General features: G+C 38.1%; 1 protein-coding gene across 4 annotated transcripts in view; it reads left to right on the plus strand.

Annotated features, from left to right (window-relative positions):
• SOHLH2 (spermatogenesis and oogenesis specific basic helix-loop-helix 2) overlaps positions 1-25001 on the plus strand; it is a 56566-nt gene extending 31565 nt beyond the window's left edge. The window contains exons 7-11 of one of the 4 annotated variants that reach the window (XM_008273548.5): positions 13689-13836; positions 13992-14083; positions 17988-18109; positions 23118-23359; positions 23527-25001. In XM_008273548.5, the coding sequence (XP_008271770.4) occupies positions 13689-13836; positions 13992-14083; positions 17988-18109; positions 23118-23359; positions 23527-23565 (643 nt within the window). In that variant the 3' untranslated portion in view covers positions 23566-25001. Of the gene's footprint in view, positions 1-72; positions 1292-3768; positions 3925-13688; positions 13837-13991; positions 14084-17987; positions 18110-23117; positions 23360-23526 lie in introns of those variants that run through there. The other 3 variants (XM_089303709.1, XM_089303710.1, XM_089303711.1) reach the window with 3 other exon arrangements.
• Positions 25002-26454: the final 1453 nt, after the last annotated feature.

Consider the following 26454-nt stretch of genomic DNA (forward strand, 5'->3'; position numbering starts at 1 on the left):
AGTGGCTTCTTGTTGTTGTTGGTTGTTTTTTTTTTTTTTTTTTTTTTTTTTTTTTTTTTTTTTTTTTGACAGGCAGAGTGGACAGTGAGAGAGAGAGACAGAGGACAGAGAGAAAGGTCTTCCTTTGCCGTTGGTTCACCCTCCACCTCACCACGCCTATCCAAAGGCAGGAGCCAGGTGCTTCTCCTGGTCTCCCATGGGGTGCAGGGCCCAAGCACTTGGGCCATCCTCCAGTGCACTCCCTGGCCACAGCAGAGAGTTGGCCTGGAAGAGGGGCGACCGGGACTAGAACCCAGGCAAGGCGGAGGATTAGCCTTCTGAGCTGCGGCGCCGGCCCAAAGTGGCTTCTGTAGTAGATGACAAATACAGATATGTCCTTTGATTCATTATTGCCTATTGCTGCTTCATACAAAAGGCAGAAAAGAAAAGTGGTATTATCATATGAAGACCCTGTCACTCTGCTTTGGGCCAATATTTGTTTCCATCAAAAAGGTGTCACTGTTTCCTATTCAAGTCTTTTCTATTTTTGTTGTTAGCTTAAAAAGTGACATAATTAACATACAATGCAATGGAAATGGAATGACATGCAATGAAATGGAAATGACATACAATGAAATCTTAAATGTGTGGTTTGATGAAAACATGGTTATATAGTTTGCCGCTCATAGTACCATGGAGGAGGTCACAGCATGTTATATAGGGCTGTCTGGGGAAGCACTAGGTTTGGTCAAGAGGCAGAAAAATATATACACCTGTCTAAACCACAATATTTCCATTGTGTTATCTGTTATATTAAGCATGTCTTTTTATTATGAAATGTTGACATCTGGGACCTTATTGACTGTGGAAAGACTGGAGAAGACTATGGAGAGTCCTCCATGGGATCAGTTCCTAGAGATAATAAGATAATAAATGACTCAGCTGTAAGTGCACTTTGCATATGCAAACTAACCAGTCCTGGGCCTGTACTCCCTCCCTCCACCCCAGCTGCCTCTTTGGAGCTTTCATACTCACAGCCAGTATTCCCCTCCCTTAATCACCACCGGCCAGGTACCAGACAACTTGCGATAGCCTTGCATCCCAGAGTCTGCTGAAGTTACTCACACTAGCCTAACTGTGAGCTTACAAAGCCTACGTCAGCAGTTTCTGCCCAGAGAAACAATAAGGAAGGCTCTCACATTTTCCTCCTGCTCCTGCCTCAGTAGTTCACCCTGCTACTTCCCCATGTGGCTCAGCGCAGTGTGTAGGTTCCCTTTAGTAATCCTGAGTAACCAACCAGGTTTGCAACCTCTTGATCTGTTGGCCTAATTATACCTGAATAATAATAAAAACTACATTTTAAAACGCCTTGGGCCCCTTCCTTGTCTATCCTTTGCCATCCCCCCCAGAGACAACTACTGCTCTGGTTTCCATCACCATGGGTCAGGTTTGCTTGTTATGTAAATAGAATTGTCAGTATGTGCACTTGCATCTGACTTCTTCCACTCAGCTGTTATGATATTTATGAATGTTGCTATGTGTTTGTTCCTTTTTATTGTTGAGGAGTATTCCATGAACATACCACATTTTGATTATTCATCCTTTGGATTTTGCCTGTTCAGGATAAAACTGTTGTGAACATTCTTTTAGATATGTTTTTTCCATTTCTCTTACTACAAAACTAAGAATGAAGCATACCACAGAGTGATATGTGATATGCTTATATTCTTAGGGGACTTCCAAGTGGATTTCTAAAACTGTAACACTGTTTTGCCTTCTCACCAACATTTGATATTGTGAGTCTTTCCTATTTTAGCCTTTCTAGTAAAGTATGATCTGATTTGAAGTTTGCATTTCCTGATAACTAGTGAAGTTGAGCACCTTTTTGCGTGTTTTTACTCATTTGTATATCTTCTATTAAGAATCTATTGAAAGCTTTTACCCATTAAAAGTAGATTATTTGTATTTTTATTGAATCCTAGGAATTCTGTATAGATTCTGAATTCAAACCCTTTGGCATATTTATGCATTGAAGTATTTCCTCTCATTCTGTGGACCAACATTCATTTTTATAACAGTGTCTTTTGAAGAGTAAAAGTGTTTGTTTTAAATTTTGATGACTTTTATTATTTAAAAATGAGTCACATTTTATGTCTTATAAACCATTGCCTCCACCCAGTTGCAATGATTTTCCCGTGTGTTGTCTACAAGAAGCATGGTAGTTTTAACCTTTATGATTCTTTTATTGGCATGAGATGTGTTAGGGGTTTTTTGGCAGATGGGTATTTTGAACATTTTATTGAAAAGGCTTTGCATTCGCCACTGCATTGCTTTTGCACAGTCATAGAAATCAATAACCATATAATAACCAGCATATTTCTAGACTTCCTATTCTATCCCTCTGATCTACTTACTCATTTTTTTCACTCCAAAGTTACATTGTTGTGATCATTTTACCTTTACAAAGGATTTTAAAATCAGATAAAGTCTTTAACTTTATTCTTCATTTTCTTTCTTTTTTTTTTTTAAGATTTGTTTATTTATTTGAAAGTCAGAATTACACAGAGAGAGGAGAGGCAAAGAGAAAGAGGTCTTTCATCCGCTGGTTCACTCCCCAACTGCCTGCAAAGGTCAGAGCTGGGCAGATTTGAAGCCAGGAGCCAGGAGCTTCCTCCTGGTGCAGGAGCCCAAGGACTTGGGCCATCTTCTACTGCTTTCCCAGGCCATAGCACAGAGCTGGATGGGAAGTGGAGCAGCTGGGACTTGACCGGCACCCACATGGGATGCTGGTGCTTCAGGCCAGGGCGTTAGCCTGCTGCGCCACAGTGTTAGACCCTATTCTTCATTTTCAAATTGTCTTGGATAATGAAGATTTTTTTGATTTTTTGTTGGAATTTTACAATAAACTTGCCAATTTCTTTTTTTAAAAAAATCCTCCTAAGAGGCTGTTTATGATTGTGTTCGGTAAATACATCAATTTGTGGCAGAATTGATATAACAAAACCAATACATCTCTCCATTTTTAGGAAGATTTTCATTAATTTATTTTAGCAGCACTTTTTAGTTTGTTGAATTTATCCATGAATGTTTTGAGGATTTTAAAATATTATTGTAAACAATACTTTTTTTCTCATTTGTATTACCTAAACTTTCATTCCTAGCCTATGGAAAATATTTAGTTAATATGTTGGCCTGGTACTCTGCAACTTTGCTTGTCTATTAATCAATCCTAGTAATTTTGTGGAAGGTTTCTTATCATATTTTTATTGTACACAATTATGTCATCTGTGAATAAAAACAGTTTACTTCTTCCTTTCCAGTCTCTGTGTTAAAGCTCTGGCTACATCTACCAGTGAAGTTTTTGAATTGGAAATGACATGAGTAGCATCCTTGCCTTCTTTCTAATCTTAGAGGCAAAGTGTTAAATCTTTTGCTATTACATATTGTTTATGCTACAGATTTTTGTAAAAGTTTTTTTATTAACTAAAGATAATTTCCTGGTAGTCCTACTTCAGGGTTTTTTTTTTTTTTTTATCAAGAATGGATGTAAAATTTTCTCATTTTTTTCTTTGTGAAGGTCATTATATGATTTTTTCTTCTTGTCTTTTAATGTGGCAATTGCATTGATTTTTTTAAAATGCTGAACTCTATCTTAATGTGGTACCATTTTTATTTATTACAAGATTACATTTGCTAATATTTTGTTAACAATAGTTGTATATATCTTCATGAATATATGTGAATATACTCTAGTTTTCTTATAATACTTTTGTCTGATTTCTTTATCAGGAAAATGCTGACCTCAGATGAAATGAAAGTTTACTTTTTGAAAAAAATTTATATAGGGGTGATATACTTGAAAGAAATCAACAGTGAACTCATATAGGCTTGGAATTTTCTTTGTGGGATGGGAAGGTTTTAATTACACATTCAGTTTCTTTAATATTTATAGGATTACACTTTCTATCTTCTCCTGTATTGGTTGGTGTTAATTTATGACTTTTAAAAAATTTGTGCTTTAATCTAGGTTGTCAAATTTATTGAAAAGCTTTATGTTTGTAATATTCTCATATTATCATATTAACATGTGTAGGTCTGTGGCTGATGGCTTCTTTTATTCCTGGTGTTGACAATTTGTGTTTTCTTTTTCCTTGATCATTCTAGCAAGGATTTTATTACGTTTGTTGATTTTTTTCAATTAAACAGATATTCATTCCTTGATTTTCTCTGTTCATCCAGTTTACATTTCATTTATTTCTGTTCTTTGTCATTTCCTTCTTTCAATTCTTTGTTGTTTTTATCTGTATCCTTATATATGCTTGGATATTAATTTCAAGCTTTTATTTTATAATATAACATTTTAAAACTAAAGAATTTCCTTTGTAAAAGTTTTTCTTTAAGCAGTGCCTTCGCTATATTTTACAAATTTTGGTATATTTTCATTATTCAGTTCAAAATATTGTTTCATATCCCTTGTAATGTTTTATTTCACCAGTGACTGGACGTATCTAACTTCTAGTTTCCACATATATGGAGATTTTTCCAGTTACTGATTTATACTTTAATTATATTGTCTTCTGTGATGATCTATCCTTTGATATTTTCTAAGACTTGTTTTATGGCCTGAAATACAGTCTCACTTGATGAATGTCCCATGTGCATTTGAAAAGAGTGTGTACTGTGATGGTTTGGGGTATAGTGTTATATAAATATTAATTAGGTAGAATTGATTGATAGTATTTTTTCATGTATTTTTGTACACTTGTTGATTTTTTGAGAGTTAAATTCTTCAGTTATGACTATTAGTCTATTTTCCTCTTTATCCCTGACAGTTTTTCCAACATACATTTTGAAGCTTTATTGTTGGGTGCCTGATTCTTGATAAATTGGTCCATTTATCATTAACAAATGACAATGCGAATATTTATAGTATACTTTCCTTGTCTTACAGTCTTCTTTGATATTGATGTAACTGTCTAGTGTTTAGGGTTTACATGGTTTTTTTGCAATCTTTGTAGGTTTTTATATTTAAAAATGTCTCATATAAATAGCATGTCATTGATTCTTGTCTTATTTTTTATTGGCCCAATTTGACAGTTTCTGTTGTTGAATTAGACTATTTAGTCCATTTACATATAATTACTATTAAGTTTGATTTTAGGTTCATAATTTTTCTATTTGTTTTTGCTAGTCCAATCTGTTTTCTATTTTCAAATTGCCTGGCTTCTTTTGGATTCATCAAATATATTTTAACATTCCTTTTTAACTTCTTTATTGGAATTTCAGCTAGAACTATTTTTATTGGTTTATCTAAGGATTACAATATGTATGCTTAATGTATCATAATTTACCTTGAGTGAATATTATGTCCTTAACATATTACAATATATTTCCACTTACTATCTCCCACTTTTTGTTATTGACACACATTTTACTTTTGTATATGTTATTAAGCCTGCATTAATATTAGTGTTGCTTTAAACAGTAACCTATTGTTCCAATTATCTATCACTATATAATAAACTACCCCAAAATTTTGTGTCTTAAAAGAACATTTTATGGGTCATCGATTTGGGCAGAGCTTGGCTCCAGGATTCTTTTCCACATGGCATTCATGGTAGTCATGCCAGAGTTCAGACTGTAGATGACCTCTCTGTAGAGAATCCAGCACAGTCTCATCCTCACATAGGGTTTGCAAGTGGGGAGATGGTTATAGGTGTGCTCAGACGGGCTGCTGTCTTATTTGGATTTTAGTACTTCTCTATATGGTCTCTCCTGGAAGCTAGACAGACCTCTTACGTGACAACTCAAGATTCCATGAGTCCATTGTCAAATGCTAGTTTCAGAGATGTTACAGAGTCACTTTTCCAAATATTTTTTGGTTAAAGCAAGCATAAGCTAGCGAGCTTCAAAGGGAGGAAAAATATACCCTACCTCCTCACTGGAGAAATGATAAATAATTTTCAGTCACTTAAGTTTGTAAATATTTTTAAATTCATTTTAGACTATTATTTTATGGAAATCAAACATGCTGTTCCCTATTTGCAAAGTCACTTCTGAGTTGCAAAAATTCTCCATGTATTTCCCTGTATAACCATGTTCACTCCTGCTCCCCCCAACCCCCATTCATTCTTGGCTGCGATAATCAGAGGGACAAAAAGTACAAGGACACTTTTTTCTTGCATCTGTAGGGGAAATTTAATCAGTGGACATCGCTGCTGCAGACCTGCCAAGTAGATGCATACTATTGGTTTTTTAAATGTTAATAAATTAGAAAGCTAGCATTTTATATATACCACCACATTTATCATGTCTTCAAATGTCAACTATTTTTCTTCACTTTATTGTGTAAATACTATTCCTACCAGCTATCAATTCCCAACAGAAAATAGTGAGATAAGTGCATTTTCAGATAAAAGACAACTTGGAGATTTTGATACCAGCAGATCTGCAGAGTAAGAAAGCTAAAGGAAATTCTTCAGGCTGAAAGGAAGTAATACCGACTGGAAACTCAAATTGCTGGGAAGGACTGAATGGCTCCAGAAATGATAGATATTTAAGTAAATATTTTGAAAATTTCCTTTTCATTTATTTAAAGTGATGAAGAGTGTTATAAGCTAAAATTGTAGCATTGCATGGTGAGGTCTGTTACAGGTATAGATTTAATGAATATGACAACTATAGCATGAAGACTGAGTAGGAAAGTGTACCTACAGCCTTTAAATTTTTATATGATGTCATGAAATATATAAATAGCCTGTGAAAGATTCAGAGACATATTCTAATCCCTAGAACATTCCTAAAGAGTTATGAAAAAAACATAGTTATGAGGCCAAAAGATAAAATTGATTTTAAAAACTATTCAAAAATTAATTGTTTTTGTTACTTAATTAAAATTAAGGCAGTAAAGTAAGAAGAGAAAAAAACCCTAAGAATACTAAAGGGAAAATATTAGACTTTTATCCAACTATCTCCAGTTTATATGCAGAGATTTTCAGAAAAGGTAAAAAGAAACAAAAACAAAGACCTATCTGTCTGTAAGAGAACAGCTTTAAATATGAAGGCATAATAAAGTAAATTAATAGAAAAATATAACCTTAGAAATAATAAGTTATAAGAAAACCAGATGGGTTATATTGATACACAATATAGTAGACTTGAAGATAAATGCTATCACTTTAGGTAAAGAAGGTCATAACGTAATGATAAAAGTGTGAACTTATCAGATATAAAAATTATTAATTTGTGCTTATTTACAGAATTAAAGAGACAAGTAATAATTCTGTGACTATTTGATGTTTAACTCTTACAATAGTTTATACAACTAGACATGAGAAAATCAGTAAGGTATAGATATGAACACTATTAACCACTTTATTCTGATGGATGCTTATGGAACTACACCCAACAACAGCAGACTCCCTTTCAGGGGCAGAGGACAGTCACTGAGATTATGTGCTGAGGTATAAAAGAAGTCTCACTGCATTGAAAACAGTTGAATTCATTGTGAATGTAATTTCTAACCACAACAAAATTAAATTAGACATTAATAAGAATAACATTTAAAGAGGAGCCCTATATATAGAACTTAAAAAAAATTTCCAGATAATCCATAATTAAAAGGAAACAAATCAAAAGGAAAATTAGAAAGCATTTTAAAGTGAATGACTAAGAATATAGCCCAATGTGTGGGATACAGCTAAAGCAAAGCCTAGGGAAGACACTCTGGCTTTAAATGCTTACACTGGAGAAGGTAGAAAGCCTAAAAATCCGTGATTTAAGGTTCCATCTTAGGAAGATTGAAAAGGTAAAGTACCCACAGTAGGCAGGAACTGAGGGCTATAAGGCAGAATCAAAGTAATTGATCAATATCATAGATGAAAGAGGAATTATTATGCGTCCTGTTAATCTTTAAATATAATGTAGGCATATACTTTGAGAAATTTTATTTCATTCTTAAAAAATATAATTTACCAGAAACTAATACCAGATGAAGCAGAAAAATCTGAGTAGTCTCATATTAAAGAAGTTGAACTTCTTAGCAAAGGTTACTTCAGAAACCTTACCAAATAGAAAACATCAGGTCTACATGGTTTTACAAGAGAATTTTATTGAGCATTTAATGAAATAATTCCAATCTCCAACATATTCTTACAGGAAATGGGAGAGCACTTTTAACCCGTTCATGGAACCAGCAAAACTCTAACTCTGGCAAACACATTATTAAAAAAAAAAAGAAAAGAAAGAAATTGCAGACTACTACTCCTGGTGAACATAGGCACATAAATATTTACATGATTTTATGAAGTCAAACTAAGAAATATACAAAGATATAATGTATCATGACCACATCTGGGTTCTCCTAGAAAAAGTGAGGCTGCTGTAACATTAAAAAGTTGTTCAATGTAATTTACTACATTTATTGAATACAAGAGAAAGGCCACATGATTAACAGATTCAGTAAAATACTTGACAATATTCAATATCTTTGAAGAATTAAAAAAAAATCTTTCAGCAAATGGATATGGAATAGAATCTCCTCAAACTACTAAAGGACATTTATAAAAAACTTAATGATATCCTTTTGATTGTTCCTTAAGAGGATCAGGGACAAAGGAAGAATGCCCATTCTTACCTTGTCTGTTCTTTGTCAGATAAATAGTTTCACCCCTTGCAATAATTAAAGCAAAAGAAATAGACATACAGATTAAAAAGAAAGTAGCAAAGCTTCCTTACTTATAGATGGTATAATTTTTGTGTGTGTGTGTGTATAAAGTCCTCAGACATTTTAAAAAAATTAGAACTAAAAATTAGAATGTAGCAGGGTTGCAGGATATAAGGTCAATGTACAAAAATTAATTGTATTTTATATGTTAACAGAAAACAATGGGAAATTAAAAATTATGACAAAAATGTAGTCACAGATAACATTGTATGTTTTATCATGTATGATATGGTGTTTTGAAGTATATATACATTGTGGAATAGTTAATTCTAGCTAATAAATGTTTAACTTTACACGGTTACCATTTGTTGTGGTGAAAGCACATAGTATCTACTCTCTTTACATTTTTTTGAGAGTATGTCTTCCTTAATGACAGTTACTTTGCTGTACATCTCTTGAAATTTATTCCTCCTCTTCACCTTAATTGTGCATCCATTTATCAACATCCACCTGCCATCCCTTTCCCTTAATTCCTCTAGTCTCTGGTAATCAAACACCACTATAGTTTCTGTTTCTGTGAGATTGTTTTTTTAGTTTCCGCATATGAATGAGATCATGCAGTATTTATCTTTCTGTGCCTAGTTCTCTTAAAATAATGTCCTCCAGTTTCATCCGTGTTATCACAAATGACTAAATTTCCTTCTTAAATGTTGAATAGTATTCCATTGCACATATGTACCACATTTCCTTATTCCATATTTTGGCTATCATGGAGAGTGCTGCAATGAACATGAGTGCAGATAACTCTTTGAAAGACTGATTTCATTTCCTTTGGATATATGTATATCCAGTGCTGGATCATATGATAATTCTATTTTTAAGTTTTGAGGACACTCCATACTAGTCTCCATAGAGGCTATACTAATTATCATTTCCACCAACACTATGCAAGCGTTCCCTTTGCTTCACATCCTTACCAATACTTGTTACCTTTTTTTCTTTTTGATGATAACCATTCTAACTAGAGTGAAGCACCACTTTATTATAATTTTGATTTGCATTTCCCTTATGATTAATGATGATGGAAAAAAATAACTTTGGCCTTTTATCTCGTACTATATAAAAGTCATTTAGGAAGGATAATAATCTAAAGATATAAAGCTTAAATTGACCTTCAGTAGGACTTTCTTCAGTGTTAGAAAGTGCTTATGCTTGCATCATCCAATACAGTAACCAGTTGTGACATGTAGTTACTGAATATATGAAATGCAGCTATGCAGCTATTGCAGCTTAGAAACTTTAAACTCAGGTGGCCCCTGTCTACAGTATTGGACAGTACCATTCTCTAAGAACACAGGAGAAAATCTTCATGTACTAAATGTAGACAGATGTTCTTTAGTTGGGACACAAATATATTAATATTTGAACCCTAGAAGAGGCCGGTGCCGCGGCTCACTAGGCTAATCCTCTGCCTTGTGGCGTCGGCACACCGGCTTCTAGTCCTGGTCCGGGCACCAGATTCTGTCCCTGTTGCCCCTCTTCCAGGCCAGCTCTCTGCTGTGGCCCGGGAGTGCAGTGGAGGATGGCCCAAGTCCTTGGGCCCTGCACCCCATGGGAGGCCAGGATAAGTACCTGGCTCCTGCCATCAGATCAGCACAGTGCGCCGGCCACAGAGCGCTGGCCGCGGCGGCCATTGGTGGGTGAACCAACGGCAAAAGGAAGACCTTTCTCTCTGTCTCTCTCACTGTCCACTCTGCCTGTCAAAAAAAATAAATAAGTAAATAAATAAAGATAACCCTAGAAGAGAGAATCTATAAATTGTGTTAATCAAAATTGGAAATTTTTGCTATCAAAAGACACCTTTAAGAAAATAAATAGAATTCAGACTGGGAGAAAATATTTGCAAAACAGACACCTGACAAACACTGGTGACCACCTTGTGTTAAAAAACTCTTAAGCCTCAATACTAAAGACCTGCAATCTAATTAAAATATAGATAAAATATTTGATTAGACATTTTAGAAAATAATGTGTGCAAGTGCTCAATAAGCACAGGAAACTGCTGAACATTATGTTAGTTGTCAGGGAAATGCAAATTAAAGCATAATGAGATACTACACCTATGAACCTTGACAGGCAAAAATGCTAAAATTAAAAGCACTGGCAATATGAAATAATATCCAAAATTTGGAAGTACAAGAAATCTCAGACACTAGTAATGGAAGTGTAAAATTGTACTACCTGATAAATGTTCTGCTGTCTTTATTTTTTTTTATCAAATGACCTATCCTATTTCTAGATATTTACACAAAAGAAGTTAAAACATGCTTTCACAAAAACTATTACATAGCAACTTTATTCATGATTACCAAAAACAGGAAAAAGCCAAAATCTTCATCAATAAGAGAATGGATAAGTAAACAGTATCATATTTACCCTTTGGAACACTATGACTCAGTAAAAAGGAACAAAGTGATAGGCCATCACATAGACAAATCTTAAAAACATCGTGCTGGGTGGAAGAAGGCTTCTCAATGAGCATGTGCTGTATGATTTGATGTACATTTGTTTGCTGTTTGGGATGGCAGAAGTGCCATGGGGTGGAAGACTGTTAGAAATGTCATTACTTATTATGGGGATAGGGTAGCATTGCCTGGAAGGAACCTCGGGAACTTGCTGGGGTTGGGATAATGTTGTTATGGAGTTCCAAGTGTTTGTTCATCTCACGAATGAGATGCTTAAGATTTGTATGGTTATTTAGTCTAACTTTTACGGGAAAATAAAATAATTTGAGCTTTAGCTCTTCAGAGAGTAGTATAACAATGCCTACAGCTTAGTTGGAAATGTTTCAGTAAAATGAGCTGAGGTGGGAACAGTAGGGTGATACATGAATGATAAAGCAATTACAAGCAGTGGTATTTGTAGACTCTTGGGGGTATGTGGATGTTTACAGTATAATTCTTTTAAATTTTCTATAAAATTTGAACATTTTGCCAATGAAGGTTAGAAAACATGTTTAATAGGATTTTTAATCATGAAAATGATATATGCTTAACAAAACTTCTTGGAAAACAGAAAATAACAGGAATCAATGTTTATCCATTGTCTAATCATCCAGAAGCTTATAATGGTTAGGATCAAATTTTATATGCTGTTTATATCTCACTTCTTTCCCAATAAACTTTATACCATGTCACTTCTACTACCAGAGGATATTCTTCTGAGCTAATACAAAATAGCTTACTAAAACATCCTCCCCATATTGTGTGCTTAGATTGTTTTCCATGTTTTTCTAATGCACTGCTATAATTGGTATCTTTGTACAAAAATTTTTGCTATATGTTTCAGATTATCTCAATAGGCTGGATCTTCATAAATGAAAACACCTTATCAAACGGTGTGAAAAGTTTCAAAGTTCTTCATAGGTACCATCAAATTGTTGACTCTGCCATCTTTTTCTTTCCAGAATAGTTCCTGAGATACCTCTGCAGAACAATGAAAACACCACTGATCTAAAATGTTCAAGTCACTCACTGACATATATAAAAATAGATTTTTTGTTTAACTTCTGTGTCATCCCAAGGTTCAAGGAGGTTTAGTAATTAGCCCAAGGCCCCAGCTAGTGAGAAGCAGAGCCAACATTTTGACCTGTATATGTTGAGGTAGCATCCAGGACAGAAAGATGCTTAATAATGTTTATTAGGCCGGCGCCTTGGTTCACTAGGCTAATCCTCTGCCTGCGGCACCGGCGCCCCGGGTTCTAGTCCCAGTTGGGGCACCAGATTCTTTCCCGGTTGCTCCTCTTCCAGTCCAGCTCTCTGCTGTGGCCCGGGAAGGCAGTGGAGGATGACCCAAGTGCTTGGGCCCTGCACCCGCATGGGAGACGAGGAGGAAGCACCTGGCTCCTGGCTTCAGATAGGCACAGCACGCCGGCCGTAGCAGCCTGTGACCCAGTGGAAGGAAGACCTTTCTCTCTCTCTCTCTCTCTCTCTCTCTCTCTCTCTAACTCTGCCTGTCAAAAAAAAATAATAAAAATTTAAAAAATAAAAAAATTATTAAATGAACATGTAGATAAATGAAGGCACCAAGAACTTAAATCCATTAGAGCATTACATTACATTACATTACAATCCATTAGAGCAAATACACATTTCCTGTGTATTTACCTTCAGAACTTCCCAGAGCTTCTTGTTGATATTAACTTGGATGTTGCTGTCCTTTGTCTACTGGTTTGTTTCCTCTGTCCATCCCTACCTCATGTACAAGAAACAGCCTTGTGTTTTCCTGTGGCTCAGGCCCCAGAGCTGAATGTGAAGCTGATGTGTTACACATTGTTACTGGTCTACTGTTGGAAATGTGGCCCAGATCCCAATAACATGAATATCCTGACTGCTCTTAGCTTGTGAGCCTCTGGTGGTATTTGCTGAAGGATCTGTATATAGCATGTGATTCTCTCCTCCGAGGGCAGAGTGGGCTGTAGACTTCTACAGGTGGAGATGAGAGGGGCTTATGCTTTTCCCTAGTGTCTCCTGCAGCAGGCCTGGGGCGAGGGTACTGGGACTGTGCAGGCAGCAGCTCCCTAGTGCCTGGCATCATCTCCTGCAGCAGGCCTGGGGCGAGGGTACTGGGACTGTGCAGGCAGCAGCTCCCTAGTGCCTGGCATCATCTCCTGCAGCAGGCCTGGGGCGAGGGTACTGGGACTGTGCAGGCAGCAGCTCCCTAGTGCCTGGGCATCGTCTCCTGCAGCAGGCCTGGGGTGCGGGTACTGGGACTGTAGAGGCAGCAACTCCCTAGTGCCTGGGCATCATCTCCTGCAGCAGGTCTGGGGCGGGGGTACTGGGACTGTGAAGGCAGCAGTTCCTCTGTGATTCCAGAGGCTGAGAGGGTGGCTGGCGGATTAGGATGTGGCCTTTTTCTAGATGAGACTAGATGAGGAGAGGGTCACTTCTTGTACAATCAAATCCAGGAGGAGGTTTATTTGTCTTTGTTTATAAGGAAGGAAATGAGACTAAGGAGTCCTTATTTGTTACAATTCTCTGATCAGAGAAAGAATCAAGTATTGCTGTGAGCAGCTGCGCACTCTCTTGCCGTATATAAAAGGGAGAAAGAATGATGCGGCTTCAATTCTGGAGGCGACAGTTGATTACGTGAAGTATGTCCGGGAGAAGATCCCTCCAGCCATTTTGGGCCAGGTATTCTGTTCCTGAAGCCTTGACTTTCTCCTTATAGACTATACCGTCATGCTACAATTTTTGTTTTTATCATTGTAAATGTGTCTTTTTAGATAATGTAAAAATATTCATCGCTATCTAAATCTATTTCTGTCTATCCATCTTTGTATTTTTAGATTACAGAAGCACTTCAGAGCAATAAGAGGTTTTCTAAGAAGCAACAAGTGACCACTCAGCTCTCCTTCCCAGGCACAGTCATGGCACAGAGGTATGATCAAGGCCCCTGGGAATCTGAGGTCTGCTCGTCATTTTCCTCCTGCCATTGCTAGATGTGCAGATAGGAACTGAGCGAACCACAGTGAAAGCTCGGATATTAACAGTGCGCTTTTCCCATTGCAGATGTGTGTAATTCACTACAGTGACACACCCTCAGATCCACAGGCCTCTCATCATTTTTTATTTTATTTCAGAATAGTTTTAAATTTACAAAACAAAAAGTATGAGGCTGTAATACAAGCAGTTCCTATATATCGCTCATCACGTTTCCCCTATCAATATCTCATGTTATTGTATTTATCACATTAATGAACCACATCTAATTTCCCCTATATTTTTTAATTCAAACTCCTTTATCCCTGCTACCCCTCTAAGCCTTTAGTAATCATCCTGTGTTCAGTTGAGTTGTTTGTGCTACACAGTATTTGTCTTTCTGTGACTGGCTTATTTCACTCAACATGATGTCCTCCAGTTCCATTCATTTTTGCAGCAAATTTCAGGATTTTATTCTTTTTTTAATAGCTGACTAATGTTCCATTATATGTATATACACCACCTGTTTTAAAGATAGATTTATTTGTTTATTTATTTGAAATGCAGAATTATAGAGAGAGGAGAGACAAAGATCTTCCAAACACTAGTTCACTCCCCAAATGGCCGTAACAGCAAGGTCTGAGCCAGGCTGAAGCCAGGAACTCCATCCAGGTCACCCACATAAGTGTAGGAACCCAAGGACTTGGGCCGTCTTCTACAGGCACATTAGCAGGGAGCTGGATGGGAAGTGAACCAATTGGGACTCAAACCAGTGCCCATGTAGGATTGCAGGTGGCAGCTTAACCTACTACACCACAATGCTGGCCCTAGTAAACCACATCTTCTTTATCCATTTATCTGATGATGGGCACCTTGGTCAATTCCCTGTCTTAGCAATTGTGAGGAGTGTTGCTATAAATATAGTGGAACAAATATCTCTTCAATGATGAATGCACATATTTTGAGTAAATAACCATTAGTGGGATTTCTAGATCATGTGGCAGTTGCATTTCTAATTTTTTAAGAAATCTCCATTTTTTTTATAGTGGCTGTACTAATTTACATTCCAACCAACAGTGTATGGGAATTCCCTTTTTCCAATCTTTGCCAGCACTTATTGCTCTTTGTCTTTTAGATAATAGCTGTTCTGACAGGTTTGAGGTGATATCTCAATGTGATTTTGATTTGCTTTTTTCTAATGGATAGTGATATTGAGCATTTTTTTCATATATTTGTTGGCCATTTATATTTCTTCTTTTGAGAACTGTCTATTGAGGTCCTTTGCCCATTTCTTAACTGGATTGGTTGTTTTTCTGTTGTCAAATTATTTTTTTTTTGTTACTGATATATTCTGGATATTAGTCTTTTGTTAGATAATGAGCTTGCAAATATTTTCTCCCATTCTGTCAAATGGGAGAAAATGTCTACACTCTGTTGATTATTTCCTTTACTTTGCAGAAACTTCTAAATTTGATATAATGCCATTTGATTAGTTTTTCTTCTGTTGCCACTGGTTTTGGGGTCTTATCCAGGAAGTCATCAGCTGGATCAATGTCTTGAGGTGCTTCCCCTATGTTTTTTCCTACAAGTTTCATAGTTCCCTGTCTTACATTTAGGCCTTTGATCCATCTTGAGTTGATTTTTATATATGATGAGAGGCAGGGATTTTTTTTTTAAAGATTTATTTTATTTATTTGAAAGGGTAACAGAGAGAGGTAGAGACAGAGAGGTCTTCCATCTGATGGTTCCCTCCCCAGATGACTGCAATGGCTGGAGCTGCGCCGATCCGAAGTCAGGAGCCAGGAGCTTCTTCCGAGTCTTCCACATGATGCAGGAGCCCAAGAACTTGGGCCACTTCTACTGTTTTCCCAGCCCATAACAGAGAGCTAGATCGGAAGAGGAGCAGCCAGGACTATAACCGGCGCCCATATGGAATGCCGACACTGCAGGCCAGGGTGTTAACCTGCTGCGCCACAGCGCTGGCCCCTAGAGAGGCAGGGATTTAATTTCATTTTTCTACATGTGTATTTCCAGTTTTGCCAGTGCCATTTATTGAAAATACAGTTTTTTCCTTCAATGTATGTTCTTGGCACCTTTGTGAAAAATCAGTTGGCTGTATATATGTGGTTTAATTTCTGGGCTCTCTGCTCTGTTCCACTGATCAATGTGATGTTTTTATGCCAGCACCATGTTTGTTTTTTTTTAATATTTATTTATTTATTTGAAAGGAGAGAGAGAGTCTTCCATCTGCTGGTTAACTCCCCAGATGGCTGCAATGGCCAGAGCTTTGCCAATCTGAAGCCAGGAGCCAGGAGCCTCCTCCAGGTCTCCCAAGCGGAGCACCATGCTTTTTTAATTACTGTAGCTTTCTGGTGTGTTTTGAAATCAGGTGTTGTGATGGCATCAGCTTTTTCTTGTTTTGTTTTGTTTTTGGCTCAAGATCACTTTAACTATTCTGGGTCTTTTATTATTCTATTTGAATCTTAGGATTACTTTTAATTCTATAAAGAATGTAATTGGTTTTTTGATAGCAGTTGCATTGAATCTGTAGATTGCTTTAGGTAATATAGAGAGTTTAATTACCTTAATTATAAGAAGGAAAAATTTTCCATTTTTTGTGTTTTTTAAAAATTTTTAGAATTTATATAGGGTTTTTGTGTGTGTTTTTTTTTTTTTTTTTTTTTTTTTTTTGACAGGCAGAGTGGACAGTGAGAGAGAGAGACAGAGAGAAAGGTCTTCCTTTTGCCGTTGGTTCACCCTCCAATGGCCGCCGCGGCCGGCGCGCTGCGGCCGGCGCACTGTGCTGATCCGATGGCAGGAGCCAGGAGCCAGGTGCTTTTCCTGGTCTCCCATGGGGTGCAGGGCCCAAGCACCTGGGCCATCCTCCACTGCACTCCCTGGCCACAGCAGAGAGCTGGCCTGGAAGAGGGGCAACCGGGACAGAATCCGGCGCCCCTACCGGGACTAGAACCCGGTGTGCTGGCGCCACTAGGCGGAGGATTAGCCTAGTGAGCCGCGGCGCCGGCGGGTGTTTGTGTTTTTAATAATTTCTTTCATCAATGTTTTATAATTTTCATTGGAGACATCTTTTACTTCTTTGTTGAAATTTATTCCTAAATATTTTATTTTTTGGTAGCTATCATGAATAGAATTAATTTCTTGATTTCTGTTTCAGCAAGCTAATGATTGATGTATAAAAATGCTACTGTTTTTATATATTTATTTTGTATCCTGCCACCTTACTGGTTTATCAATAAGGTGGAGTATTATGATTTTTCCATGTATAACATCATATCATATGCAAACATGGATACGACTTTTTTCCTTTCCAATTTCGATTCCCTTTCTTTCTCCTCCCTAATTGCTCTTGTTAAGACTTCCAGTGCTATATTGAAGAAGAGTGGTGACAATGGACATCCTTGTCTTGTTCCAGATTCACCCTTACTTCTCTGTTTGTTATTTCTGAGGCTCTTAAAATGAGGCCTCGCTGCTCATGACTATAGTGATAGGAAATCCACTTTGGCACTGTATTCCTGTGTCCAAGGAGTTGTAGTCGCTGGAGCATCCAGCTCTAGTTCAGTTAGCAGTCCTTAGACTCCTTAGTCCAGTGTGGTGTGCCCAGTAATTGCTTACTTATTTAGATGTATTGGAATATGTACATAAAGAAAAACTCTTGTTCTGATGCATCCTTAACAAATCATCATGAATCCTGTTCAGCCCTGCATTCTCATACTTAAGTAGTATCTAGTTGAGGCTCTGCCTGTGTTGTTGAGAACGTAAATGGGAGAAAAACAGCTGAAGTCAGAGATACTCATATTGTCTTCCCAGAGAATTATGCAAAGTATTTTTTATGTCTTTTCAAGGGACAGCAGTGTATTGACAAGCAATTACTCACCTATGAGAGGCATCAAATTCCTGGCAAATAAGTGCCTGAATGTGTATCCTGTTCCTGCTGCAGGGAGCTCCTTGGATGAAGCTGTGAGAGGTGAGTGCTGCCTGATGCTTGCATCACTCACAGGGGTGTGTGGGCCTGCAAGGATGCCCTGCTCACACCTGGGTTCCTATGCATTCTCTGATAACCTGGAAAATTATATCGTGAGGCCTGTTGACTGTCAGCTTGAAGCACACAGGTGTCATGGACATTTGGTTAGTGTCATCCCAGAAATGGGCCCCAAGTGAACCATGATCCCAGAGAGTTCATCCTAATAATAGATGAGAAGCTCGCTGGTGACTTTCCAAAATGAATAGAATCTAAAGGAGACAAAGGTATAGTCATCTATCAGCCTAGGGATGGTTCTAGGACACCCTTCCCTAGATACCACACTCCACGGACGTTCAGATCCCTTGTATGCAGTGGTGTAGGACTTGTGTATAACCTACACACATCTACCTGTATGTTCTACATCATCTCTAGAGTACTTAGGCATCTAAAACAATGCAAATGCTGTGCAGAGAGTAGTTATTTAGGGATAATGACAAGAGGAAGAAGTCCATCCATATTCAGTGTAAGGTACAGTCCCCCCCACCCTCCCCCCCCCCCGAGAATTGTTGGTCTGCAGTTTCTTACATCTCTGGTGTGTGCAGAGAGTTGACTGTATTCCTGTTAGTTTAGTACTGCCTGTGGTGGACATTAACATGTTAACTTATTTAGCTCCTTAAATGTCACCTTCTCAGTGAGTCCTTCTCAGCTACCTAGTGACAACAGCACTCCTCCCCACCACACATGTAGTGCACTCCATAATTTCACCCACTTTCCTCTGCTGTATTTGTCTTCATAGCCCCTAACACCTGCTAATATTCCTCATATATTTTGCTTATTACCTCTTCTCTCTCATCAGAATGTCAGCTCCATGACAGCAGTCATTTTCCCTATACTGGTCATTGCTGTAGTTGTAATACGAAAAGCTCTAACCAGCACATAATAGGTACTCAAGAAATACTCATTATGCAGTATTCCTTATGGAACACGTTCACTCACCAAGAGGCATTTTTTGTCAAATGGGTTATATAAGCCTAGGATGCTTATGTACTTACAAGAAATAAGAACGGGGGCTAACTAGAACCAGAAGGAAAAAACAGTGACCAATGTGTGACTTTTGCATTTCTGAAGGTTACTCGCCATTGAGAAGCCATAAGATATGGCCCTCCTAGCCTGAGTGTTAGATGCTAGATGACAGGAAAGCCTATCTCTTCAGCCTGTTAGTCTTAAGTGACCCATGACCAACTTCCTCCAGGGATTCTGCCCTCACTCAACACTGCCCCAGTGCAGGGAATGCCATTCCTTACATCTTTTCCCCCGCTGATGTCAAGTCCACTCCCTTGTTCCCAGCTTCAGTGTCCCTGCTCAAAGATGATGACACAAGGGTGAATAAGATGCAGTTCTCATTCTTACAGAGCTCCTAAGTTAGTGGCAGAGTCACAGAAGCCAAACATGGTCCACACAGTATTTTCAGTTCTATGGTAAAGGTGCAATGCGTGTTTGGGAAAACAGTTGGAGCCACAGGAAGAAATGAGGTTTCTAGGGTTGGTGTCTGAAGTCAGCAGAGAAAGCCAAAAACAGAACAACACAGCTTCCTTTTTCATATAATCAAATAAGCCTCGAGTTGTTTTATTACTACATTTAGACTTTTTTCCTGACCTATGCAAGAAGGGAGGATAGAAAAAAGTTGCCATGAGCCTTGGTTAAACTACTTTATGTAGCTATGGCTGAATATAACATGGGATGATCAAATCAACCCTGATTAAATCAGATGCGGCTCAGGCCACAGGCATATGCCTGTCAAAGGTATTTCTTGTACATCCAGTGCTATTTATACTCTTGAGAAACTCTGAAACATCCTGATCATGGCAGTGAGTTCAGGCTTTTGCATGCCTCAGTGTCTTATGGCATTGCATCAGCTGAAGAGATAACTCTTGGGAAGAATCAAATATACTGGGACCACAGACTTATGGCTTGTTCAAAACAAAGGAGACCTTGGAGGTCAATGCCTCTAACCTTCCATTTCATTTTTTAAAATCTTTTAGAAAAAATTTTATTTATACAAATGGGACAAATTTTATGTACAGTTTTAAGAACAGAATGAGGGCCAGCCCCGTGGCTCACTTGGTTAATCCTCCGCCTGCGGCGCTGGCATCCCATGTGGGCGCTGGGTTCTAGTCCTGGTTGCTCCTCTTCCAGTCCAGCTCTCTGCTTTGGCCCAGGAGGGCAGTGGAGGATGGCCCAAGTGTGTGGGCCCCTGCACCCGCATGGGAGACCAGGAGGAAGCTCCTGGCTCCTGGTTTCAGATCAGTGCAGGGCTGGCCTTGGTGGCCATTTGGGGAGTGAACCAACAGAAGGAAGACCTTTCTCTCTCTCTCTCTCTCTCTCTCTCACTGTCTATAACTCTACCTGTTAAAAAAAAAGAATATAATGATACTGCCAACCCTATCCCTATCACTCTCCCCCTCCCTTTTTTGTTTGTCTTTTAATTTTTGCAATGACATATTTTCAGTTTACTTTATAATCACAAATGTAATCCTCTGCTAAATAAATAATTCAATAAGTAGTAACTAGTAAAACCATTGTTCCTCAGGAGTATAGACAAGGACTATAAACAATAATCAAATGCCAGAATGTCAATTTCACTCATATATATTAAATTTTTTGTACTCTGAATGGTGGAGTTAGAAACGTGCCAGGGGATTCCAATACAATCTCATCAAGGTGGCATGTACCAATGCCATCTCACTAGTCCAAGTGATCAATTTCTGTTCACAGTTGATCACACTGATAGGTCTAAGAGTCAAAGGGATCACACAAACAAGACTAGTGTCTGCTAATACTAGCTGATAGAATAAAAAAGGGAGAGAACGATCCAACATGGGAAGCGAGATACACAGCAGACTCATAGAATGGCAGATGTCCTTAATAGCACTCTGGCCTCAGAATCAGCCCTTAAGGCATTCGGATCTGGCTGAAGAGCCCATGAGAGTATTTTAGGCATGGAAAGCCAAGACACTCTGGAAAAAAAAAAAAAAGACGACCTAAATGAAAGATCTCTGCGAGTGAGATCCCAGTGGAAAGAACGGGCCATCAAAGAAGGAGGTACCTTTCTCTGAAGGGAGGAGAGAACTTCCACTTTGACTATGACCCTGTCGGAACTGTCAGAATAAGATTGAAGTCGGCGAACTCAAAAGGCTTCCATAGCCTTGGCAACTCATGACTAGAGCCTAGGGAGATTACTGACGCCATAAACAAGAGTGTCAAATTGTTAAGTCAACAACAGGAGTCACTGTGTACTTACTTCTCATGTGGGATCTGACCTTAGTGTGTTGTCCAATGTGAAGTAATGCTATAACTAGTACTGAAACAGTATTTTACACTTTGTGTTTCTGTGTGGGTGCAAACTGATGAAATTTTTACTTAATATATACTAAATCGATCTTCTGTATATAAAGATAATTGAAAATGAATCTTGATGTGAATGGAATGGGAGAGGGAGTGGGAGATGGGAGAGGTGCGAGTGGGAGGGAAGTTATGGGGCGGGGGAAGCCATTGTAATCCATAAACTGTACTTTGGAAATTTATATTTACTAAATTAAAAAAGAAAAAGAAAAAAAAATTTTTGTACTCTGTGTATTAGTTACCACAAATCATGGAAAACTTGATAGTTTTCTTTTCGGGACTGGCTTATTTCACTAAGCCTAATGGTCTCCAACTACATTTATTTTGTCGTGAATATACATTTTTCCATTTGAAAAGCAGAATGGATCCTTTACTGACCCTGGTAAGCTAATCCTTGTGTTCGTTTTGCATTTCCTTCATGTCTTTTTCCGGTTTATGTTTTCCTATATTGGCAACCTTATGTAGACATCTTGTTTTGTCTACTGATGCTTTTACTTTATGTCATATGTACTTTAAGTTGTGAATCCCTCCTCACCATTTTAATGGTTTTAATAGTTTATCACATGATTTAGTAATTTCCTTAACTATCCAATTGCTATATATAGCAGTTTGAGGGGAGAGTGAGTTTGTTTATCATGTGATTGGAAATACTTTCCTATATATAGTTTCTTCTATTTTGGACTTTTCCTCGGGCTGGATTGTGAGTAGTCTGTGAGTGAGTTAGAGAACAGAAAACATGAGCATATATATATATATATAGAGCTCTTAATGCATGTTGCCAAATTGATTTTGAAAGATCAGAAGAGTTGCAATCAGCTTAAGTCTTCCAAACTTCACTTTCACTACCCAGATCAGAAAACTGCAGGGTGGGGAAACTAAATGACCACCCAAAGTCCCAAGGATTCTGCATTAAGCCTGATCTGTAACACAGATAAGTTTAGACTTCATCAGCTTGCTCATCTGTGTTCTTTCCTGTAAATCCCTAACATACTTGCTTAAGCTGTTTTTCACAAATATTCTAGAGACATTAGTATTTAAAGTACACATAAAATTCTGTTATTTTGCTTGCATTATTACTCATGCCTGAAAGAAAATAGTTATTCAGTGTTTCTTGAGATTATATTGTTAACATTGTACATTTAAAGTTGTGTTGTCTTCTAGTTATTATGCAGAATTTAGATGTATAATGGTATAACCCACTTCAGTGATGATCAACCAAATGTTACTCATGACTAAACTGAGTTGTTCTTTGCAAAATTCTTCCTTGTGTCATAGGATGCTCCATTTTGACGATAAGGAAAGCCAGACACATGCACACACACACACACACACACACACACTCCGTATATAGCCCAAAGGGCATAGAGATCTGCTCTGCTAAAAAACCTCTTTTATGACACAGGAGCACTGAGTTACAGTGTGTGTATTGCACTACATGTCACCACTACACCATTCAGCTTGTTTTCCTATCAGCATTTGGGTATAGCTATGGTACAGGTATTAACATAAGTAAATGAAATAGAGAACAATTTATCTCAAATGCAGTAGTCCAGAGTTATAGAATTGTGTATACAGTACTGACAGATATTTATTTTCTTTCTTTTGAAAGGTCAGTCTAGCTCCACTTCAGAGAATGCCGTTGGTGATCTTCGTAAAGCAGCGCTCTCTCTCAATTCCTTCCATGCTGTCAGTTACTATTCTAAAGTCATCCCTTCCTATGATGCAGCTGCCGTAACGAATCAGAACATTTCAATTCATTTGCCACCGGCCGTCCCCAAAGTCTCAACATTTATTCCTCAGCACTGCAATTCCATGTTGGACCAAACGCGCACAACCCATCCCAACTGTCTGGTAAGTATTCAGGAGTCCCTGGGTCAGACTGGACCCTTTTACAGAATGTATTGGGTTTCATTAATACTCTGCTGGGAAGGCTCTTAGACTGGGACCAAGAGCTGTGCTGGTTCCTAAGATTTCGTACCAGGTGCAGCTCACCCAGGCTCTCATTCCTCACGCTGCAGGGCTGCTTTCTAGCGATCCAGAATATCCAGAACCCATGAGTCTGGTGTGACTCTGCTGGGCCTTCCGTGACCAGATGCAGGCTGATTTCCTGTGGAGCTGATTGCCTTTCCTGTCCATCTGCCTGCTGTTACTCAGAGCTTCTCGGATACTACATCTTATTTCACCACCATCATCCCCAGCTGGCCTCAGAACTGGCTGCTGCTTTATCTCTCCGACTGGCAATAGTCCTCACACAAGATCAAAAGCTATTTTTCCAATCACCAACCTGGCTGACTGGGGACAGCAGACATCCTCACGCAGCAGTGTTTATTGAGCACCCACTACGTTCTGGCACTGTGCTCACTCATTGTGCTAAGAATGTAGTCTGAAGACACTCACATGATTCTTGCCTTCAGAAAGTGTGATGAAGTTGCAGACATAGAAGCTGGTGATTGGGATTTGGACTGGAGCACGTAGAAGGAACTTGGGGAAGATTGGAGACTGGTTACCCCAGAAGATGTGCTGACTAAATAAAAATCTAAAGATGAATAATTATCCAGATAGAAGATTCAGAGTCACAGGTAGGGAGGGCAACAGCATCGCAGGCTGATTGATTAGTGTATATAAACGGAGGCATCTTAGTTCTCTGTTAGAACTGTGTAATTCTAGTGGAAGATCCAAACCAGATTGGCTTGCTTACAGTGAATTTCCGATAGCCTTAATATAGTTGCTAATACTTTTGGATATTAATAATAGCTAACATGTTTTGAGCACTCAATAAGTAATATGCCAAATACTTTATGTACTTAATGTGGCTGATCTAAATGAATTCCTCAAGCAATGCTTTGGAGGTAGGTACTGTTATTATCTCCATATGACATCTATAAAATGAGAATAATAGTTATTCCCAAAAACATTCATGAGAAAAATATTGAAAATAGAATATAAGGAAATGTTAAAACATGATGTTTCAGATTTTAACTTTTATTCATTTTTTTTTTCATTTTTAATTGAAAGACTGATGGAGAGAAATAGAGAGACAGACAGAGGTCTTCCACCTTCTGGTTCACTTCCCAGATGCTCACAATAGCTATGGCTGGGCCAGCCTGAAGCCAGGACCTAAAACTCAGTTCAGGTCTCCCACGTGTGTGGCAGGGGTACAACCATTTGAGCCATCATCTTCTGTTTCCATGGTACACATTAGCAGGAAGCTGCTGGATCTGAAGTAAATAGCTGGCACTTGAACCAGGCACTGTGATGTGGGATGCAGGCTTCTCCAGCAGCAACTTAACCACTGTACCAAACACCTGCCCCTCGACAGATAGTGTAATGCTGCTAATGATCACCAGTATTCCTGCAGACAGACTAGGGTAAATGTAAGAAAAGGTTAAAACCTTGTTTTTTAAATTGTTGATCCATCCTTACTTTGTGTGGTTTTTGTTGCAGAATTGTTGTGAGGAAATAATCACTTTAATAATAATAAATAACATGTTTTTATGGCCTGAAGGTTTATTCACCGGCAGATTCCACATGATTTTATAAATCATTTTATATTGTTTTAGGACCTGGAAAATACACTTGTGACATTAGAGCAATAGGCCAGGATTCAATTAATGTGGTTTGTTTTTCCTCCTTTGCAGCAACAGTTTTGGGCATATTAATAGCACATGTTTTAAATTCACACTCTAGTCCCCCTGCTGGGTGCAGCTTGACAACACTGGAAGAGTGGAACAAAGAATGAGTTTGAAAGCTATACCCAGAGACCTAATATCAAAAGAGTTGGCCTTGTGTGGCTTCTGATAAATGTGTGAAAAGCTCCTACAGATGGAAAGACAGGTGGCAAAAGTGCTAGCGGTGCACTGTCACTTATCTTCATACATGCTTGCATCTCCCCCAACCTGAGAGCAGCAAGAACAAATGGCCTCAGTGACCCTCACTCCTTTGTGTCCTCGAAAAATATTCCACATGTTATGAAAAAAGCATACTAATGAAGACCCATGTGGACTTGATAAAGTGATAAGATTGGGAAGGTACATTGATAAGCCTGTGTCACAGAGTACAGGTGCTGCCATGTGATTCTTATTTTTAGTATCCCCGTGAATTGCTGCCACTTATTTCTAGGTGATATCTTTTGTAGATTGGACATTTTAGAGAGCTTCCTTCTTTATTCACCATCCACACTGAGGTATCTAGAGAGACTCTGAAGGAGGTGATTACCTCCTCACTTGACTACTAGAGAATAAATTGATGTGTTTACTTTTGCATTTCACCATCCTTTGCTTGAAATGACACCTAACAGATACATTTTGCTTTGAATCTTTGGTGGCAGACTTGCTTTCTTTATTTTTCTCCTTGCCCTCCCTGTGAATACTATGTTAAAAATAAGGGGAGAAAAATGTTTGTTTTATATTTCACTAAAATATTCTTATGCATAAGTTTTATTGTTAAAGCAAATACTACTGTTTTGACTGTGAAAATGGTAATCCATTTTTGTTTAATAAACATGTGTTCCCTCTTTTAGTAGGACTATGTAGAGAATTTACTAACTTTTTGTTTGAGAAAGTTAATTACTTTAGGCTTATCCTAATTTTCAGATTAAATTATATAACTTTTCTTTGAGGGTGCCAAGATGATGGAACCTGTAGATACTTACCGTACTTTATAACGGAACTAGAAGTTCCCAACTAATGTTCAATGCTTAGTACTGCCAATGGGTGTCGATTCTTCATGTGCTGGGCTGTAGGAGTCATTATTTTGACACTGGAAGCAAACCTACTGGAATATTTTGGAAACTGGGACTACAGCCTGTGTTCTCAGCTGGTCTCAATTGCTGCTGGGACATTGCATCCCGATTTCTCTAGATCCACATGTGGACTGGGAAAGACACCTGTGGCCAGGAATTCCTCAAAAGAGAACCTAGAGAGTGTGACCCCTAGAGCCATCTGTTT

The sequence above is a fragment of the Oryctolagus cuniculus genome, chromosome 9, assembly GCF_051225735.1.
Source record: "Oryctolagus cuniculus isolate XC-2025 breed Fujian yellow rabbit chromosome 9, ASM5122573v1, whole genome shotgun sequence".
NCBI lineage: Eukaryota > Metazoa > Chordata > Mammalia > Lagomorpha > Leporidae > Oryctolagus > Oryctolagus cuniculus.